At 48.1% G+C, this 6,400-nt stretch overlaps 1 protein-coding gene across 1 annotated transcript; it reads left to right on the top strand.

The window, feature by feature from the left end:
• Positions 1 to 4,754: 4,754 nt before the first annotated feature.
• Positions 4,755 to 6,179, top strand: LOC134385826 (tripartite motif-containing protein 75-like). The gene has a single exon (XM_063107504.1). It carries the CDS (start codon positions 4,755 to 4,757, stop codon positions 6,177 to 6,179), a length of 1,425 nt encoding a protein of 474 aa, XP_062963574.1.
• The last annotated feature ends 221 nt before the right edge of the window (positions 6,180 to 6,400 follow it).

The raw sequence follows: 6,400 nt of genomic DNA, 5'->3' as shown, positions 1-6,400 counted from the left end.
TCACAAGAGGGGAGCAGGAGAAGGGTCAGAGTCAGAGAGAGACTGGAAGATGCTGCAGTGCTGGCTTTGCAGCTTTGCAGACGGAGGAAGGGGCCATACGCCGAGGGCAGTGGGTGCCTCTAGAAGCTGGGAAAGGAGGACATGGGTCCTCCCCTGGAGCCTCCAGAAGGAACCAGCCCTGCCCACACCTTGATTTTAGCCCTGTGAGACCCATTTGGGACTTCTTACCTCCGGAATGGGAAGAATAAATTTGCATTGTTTTAAGCCACCAAGATTATGGCAATTTGTCACAGCAGCCATAGGAAATGAAAACAACCCCTAGGCCAAACAATCCTAGGAAATAAGTGCTGATGTCTCTCCCCAGTTTGCAGGCAAGGTTGCAGCATTCCGGACAGACTTGTCCAGATCCCTACACTTTCCAAAGGCAGGATTTGAACCCAGAACCTTCAGAGTCCAATCACACTTCAGAGAGGTGCTTCTGAAACTGTAATGCACACTGGAACCCTATGCAGATTCTGATGCCTCCGATCTTGAGGAGGCTGAGATTCTGCATTTCTGACTAGTCCCCTGTGAGGCTCATAAAGCTGGCTCACAGATGGATGGTGGAATCCTGCCTGGCATTTCCCCTGGTGCTGAGCAGACCCACAACAGATGAACGTGTCCCCATCATGACTTAGGTCAGGAGAAACTCTGGGGCAAATGGAGTCAGACTCTCCTTGATTCCACCCCTGCTGCTACACTTCTGCCTCAGTTTCTCCACCTGGAAAGAAGGGATGAAAAATACAAAATGACATAGAAATGAAATGAACCAAGGTCCCAGGGTACGGATCCCTTTACCTGCCAGCGCCAAAAAAGTTAATAAATAAATTTAAAATAAAAGTAAAGATTATAAAGAATAATTTAAAATGAAAATGACATCAGTCACAGTGCAGCCCTAACCCTAACTCAGTAATATTGATCCCATCTTTATTTAAAATTTTGATATTTTGTTCATTATAAATATTTTCTCATTTCTTTTGATTTTTGAAGACTTCGCACTAAATTTTTTTAAGTTCTTTTACAATTTAGTGTCTTTTAGTATACCCACAAAGTTGTCTGACTAAGCACTATCTAATTCCAGAGCATTCCCATCACCCTCCCAAAACACTCCCTGTTTCCCCTGTCTCCCCCTGCCCCTGTCAACTGTGAGTCCACTTTCTGTCCCTGTGGATTGACCTGTTCTGCATATTTCATATAAATGGAGTCACACACTATGTGGCCTTTTGTGTCTGGCGTTTGTCACTGAGTGTGATGTGTTCAAGGTTCATCCACATGGTTGAGTGTGTCAGAGCCTCGTTCCTTTTCATGGCGAAGTGATATTCCATTGCATGGATGGGCCACAAATAAACTGTTGTCTATCCATACAGTGAAATATTATTTATCCTGATGTCTAAGTTTTTCGGTCCCTCCCCCTTGAATTTTTAGTGAACACCTTCCATGCCTCACCCAAGTTCGGGTTCTGACAGTGACTTGCCAGTGAGTGCACCGGCCATGCCCATATAGGATCCGAACCCGCGGCCGGAGCGTCGCCGTGCTCCCAGCGCCGCACTCTCCCGAGTGCGCCACGGGCTCGGCCGACAGTGACTTGAATATTTCATGTAAGTTGCTCCATTCAGTGCATGGGGTAGAGCCCCTGCAGCCATCCCCTCCAGCACATCATGGATTTCTGTCCCCCAACCACACTCTGCTGTAGCCACTGGCCTCCACTCTTGTCCTCCAACTAGTCAGGCTGTGTCCTGCCCCAGGGCCTTTGCACACGCTGCTCCAGTCACATCCTAACCCAAAGGTCATTCCCTCTGAGCAGCCCTCCCTGAAGTTGCACCCTAAAGCCATTTCCCCACTGATGTAGCTCTATTTCCTTTGTCACATTTTCCATAGCCTAAAAGTCTCATTTATTTACATGTATCCACATCTGGGGTTTACTGGGTGGATTAAATGAGCTACTTAGCACAGAGCCTGGCACATAAAAAGAGTTATGTGGTTTATCAATATCAAGTAAATACATACCATATTAAAATGAAATAGAATTTAAAATGGGTATACACGCTATGGAGGAAAAAGGAAGGCTGAGAAAGAAGGTAATGGTGGCTGAACAAATTTACAAAAAGTGGACAGAGAAAGTGATGGGGGATTGAAGGAAAAGGCCATGCACCATGAGGGGGAAGTGTGTTCCAGGCAGAAGGCACAGCCCGTGCAATGGCTCTGGGGCAGGACTGAGCCTGGTGTGTGGGAGGAACAGCGAAGAGGCCTGTGTGGCTGGAACAGAGTGTGGAAGGGGATAGAAGGAGGAGGGAGGGCAGGGAGAGCACAGGGCTGGTCGTGCAGGGCCCCGTGGGCCGTGGGTAGGACTCAGGCTTTAATTTTGGAACATTTTTATTGAGTTTTAAGCAGCGGAAATATGACTCCCATACAGCACTTGGCCCAAATGCATCAATATATTTTGAAATATTTTGAACAGTATGTGCACATAGCAAGTGTGATTTTTTTAAGTGTTACTTCTTTGTGGTTGGTATTAGTACAATTATTGCTATCTTTATGAAATAAGTTATAAACTTAAGAGCGCTGTGCATGGGGCCTGGCACACAGTATTATCAATCAAAGTGTTCCTGTCACTGAGGTTGCTGTGATTGCTGTGGATGAGTTACGCACTCACACGTGCCAAAGACACTTACGGAAGCACCATACACAACTGTGCACTGCTCTGGGTATTTTTCCTGTTGTTGTTATTCCTGCTACGCCCTGGGGTGTACTGAGGCTCTTTTCCTCCCATGGGTTGCTTATGTCCGGATCTTTCACTTCCTGGAGACAGTGATTCAGGGACCATGAACCATTGACAGCTGCACAACTGTCTCCTTGGCTTCTCCAGAGAGCCAGAACCAATAGGATATGTTATAAATACACAAGAGGGAATTTGTTAGGAGAATTAGCTCATGCAATTGTGAAGAGAAGTCCCACGATAGGCTCTCTATAAACTGGATGCCAGTAGTGTGGCTGAGCCCAAGTCAAAGGCCTCAGAACCAGGGAAGGCGATGGTGTCCTTGGCGTAAGACCTGGAAGCCAAAAGCTGGAGTCTCAAGCTCTGATGTCCATGGATGGGAGAGAAGAGTGTATCCCAGTTCCAGCAGATAGAAGGATTTGCCCTTTTCCCCCATCTTTTGTTCTCTCTGGGCCCCCAGCAGATTGGAGGTTTTCTGCACATTTTGAGGGTGTATCTTTCCCACCAAGTCCACTAAGGCTCTGATGCTAATCTCTGCTGGAAACACCCTCATAATCCACCTAAAAAGAGAGCTTTACCACATTTCTTGGCGCTTCTTAATTTAATCAAGTTGACACCTAGAATTAACCATCACAGGACTTTTCACACATTCTCCTCCTGTGCTTTAGGCCCCACCACAGCTGGTCTCCATAAACTACCCCCTGCTGATGGGGGGTGTCTGCAGTCACTGGAATAAGTCACAGCTCGGTTAGGAGGGAGCAGAAAGCAAGTGATGGACTCAACCCAGACCTCTGCCACTGAAGGGCAAAGTCGACCCTCCTTGTTCTGCACAACAGTGCTGGAAGCCTCACACTGGAAAGAGGGTTAAACTGTGGGTTGCAGAGTCACACATTCCTGGGCCAGCATAGGAAGAGAACTACTTAACCTTTCAGATTTTCAGTTTCCTCATCAGCAAAGATGGGATAAAGTGTTTTGAGAAGATTAAGGTAGGATCACAGAGGTGTAAATTAGATCATGTATATTAACACACTGCCCGGCCCTCCCGGCCTGATGCAATCACAGGAGATTCTCTCCCCACCCACAAGACCTCCAACATTCCCACCCACTGCCCTGCCCGCCCTCCTGCAAGGAGGAGCCGCCAGTCTTTGGTAGGCGGGGACCTAACAGCTCCACCCTCCTAGAGGTACATATATACCACAGCACCGACTACAGTCTTCTGCAAGATTGGCTACGGAGACCCCTTTCACAGGCCCCTTCTAAGACCCTCGCAGAGTCTCCTGCTCCAGGTAAGCAGGGAGATGGGATGATGTGGGTTTGGGAGGCTGGAGCATAGTAAGACCCATGGCTCCCTGAGCGCCTGCTCTGTGCCAGGTGGGAGATCACATCACGCAAGGGAATTCTAACACCAGATCCTGTTATTTAAACACACAGCTAAATGCTAGTTAAAAATACATATACCCAGGTCATAAGGTACAGTAGGTACTAAGGCTGGGATCCAACCCAGGCACAGGGGATCTAGTTCCAAAGCCTATGGGCTTTCTGAGGTCCCATGCAGTCCAGTGCTGTTGACTTGTATATAGGTAGATTCCTGGGGTGGAGAGAAGAATCGGTGGGTGCCTCAAACGTGGTAGCGAGCAGGACCAAAAGACGAATGGTGGCCTTTTTAAAATAAAGGAATTTTTTCCTCATTTCCAGGCAGTCTACAGTGGTGTCTGCTTTCTGACCAAGAGAACTGCTGAGCTTGGATTCTTGTTCTCTGCCCTTGGCAGCTACTCGTGACTATTTTGTGACCAGCTTCAGGTGGCAATAAAGCGCCTCTGGACAACTACTTCTGCAACTGAGGCCAGTAACTCAGGACATCAAGGGCTGCCCTTAAGTGACACGGGGGCATTTAGGACAGGAAGAGATCCCAGGGAGCATCTGCTTCTCATTGGAGAGTAACTGCAGAGCCAACCTCCTGAAGAAAGCCCACCTCAGTCCAGATTTTTATTCACACTTGATGGCAGTGATGGCAGCCCTGTCGACAGTGCTGTCAGGACTTGAGGCAGAGGCCAAGTGCCCCATCTGTCTGGATTACCAGAGAGATCCTGTCACCATCGAATGTGGGCACAACTTCTGTCACTCCTGCATCAAACAGTCCTGGGAGAATCTACAGGACAGTTTCCCTTGCCCTGTCTGTCGTCACCAATGCCAAGAGGGGACCTTCAGGAGCAACACCCAGCTGGGAAGGATGATTGACATTGCCAGGCTACTCCACATCACCCGGAGCAAGAGGAAGAGGAAGGAAGAGATGTCCTTGTGTGAGAAGCACAACCAGGTCCTGACCCTTTTCTGTGAGGAGGACCTAGAGGTATTGTGTCCCCTGTGCACTCAGCCCCCTGACCACCAGGGCCACCACATGAGACCCGTAGAGGAGGCGGCCTCTCATCACAGGAAAAGGCTCCGCAGCTACATCGAGCCCCTGAAGGAGCAAGTGGCGGACGTTCAGAAGCTACTGGCCGCCCAAGACAGAGAACTATTAGAACTGAGAGAGAAGGTGGAAAACCAGGCACAGAAATTGTCCTGTGAATTTGAGCACCTGACTCAGTTTCTAGAACATAATCAATGGGCAGTTTTCTCAAGGTTAGCTGAGGAAGAGAAGGACATTCAACAGAAACTCAGTGCAAACAGAACAGCATTTTCAGACCACATTGCCACTGTCAAAGGTCTGCTAATGGAGGTGGCCGAGAAGAGTGTGATGTCGGAAGTGGAGCTGCTGAGGGACATCAGGAGCATCCTGGGCAGGTGTGAAGGCCTGAAACCTCCCGCACTCTATTCTTTCCAGTTAAAGAGGGAAGCGTGCTGTCTGCCTCCACAGAACGTGGCTCTTCGAAAGATTATACAGAGGTTTAGAGAAGAGGTGACTCTAGATCCCGAGACAGCACACCCTAATCTGCTTGTCTCCGAGGATAAGAAATGTGTGACATTCGTGAAGAAAAAGCAAAGAGTTCATCGGAATCCGAGGAGATTTACAGTGTCTCCAGTCGTCCTGGGTTCTGAGGGATTCGATTCTGGCCGGCATTACTGGGAGGTCCAAGTGGATGACAAGCCTAAATGGACCGTGGGGGTCTGTAAAGACTCCCTTTCCAGGAAGGGAAAGCGGCCCCCATCGGGACAGAACAGACGCTGGACGGTTCAGCTGCGGAATGGTGACTATGTGGCTCAAGGTGCGGTTCCAGTCACTCTGCTGCTGATGGAAAAGCCCAGAGGGATTGGTGTTTATCTGGACTATGAGCTGGGCGAGATTTCCTTCTACAATTTGAACGACAGGTCTCACATCCATTCTTTCACCGACACATTTTCTGAAGTTCTGAAGCCTTATTTCCGTGTGGGACGTGATTCAAAACCTCTTACCATCTGTGCAGTAACAGGCTGTGAAGGATGAACTGTGACATTGCTTCATTTTCTTCCTGTAATTTATGGACAGTAGGTAGAATATTGTACAACTATACAGCTGGTCAATTCACCACCAAGAATTTTTTAAAAATTATTTTACCTATATGACTTCAACGTAGGAACTATTCCTATTTTGTTTCCTCTTCTTTTAAAAAATAATTTTGTTTCAATAGCAAGAGATTTGGTGGTAGCTGACAGAAGTGTGGAATT

The sequence above is a fragment of the Cynocephalus volans genome, chromosome 9 (assembly GCF_027409185.1).
Source record: "Cynocephalus volans isolate mCynVol1 chromosome 9, mCynVol1.pri, whole genome shotgun sequence".
In the NCBI taxonomy this organism is placed as follows: Eukaryota; Metazoa; Chordata; class Mammalia; order Dermoptera; family Cynocephalidae; genus Cynocephalus; species Cynocephalus volans.
Note: the sequence above shows the minus strand (reverse complement) of the source record. Positions and strands in the feature narration are given on the sequence as shown.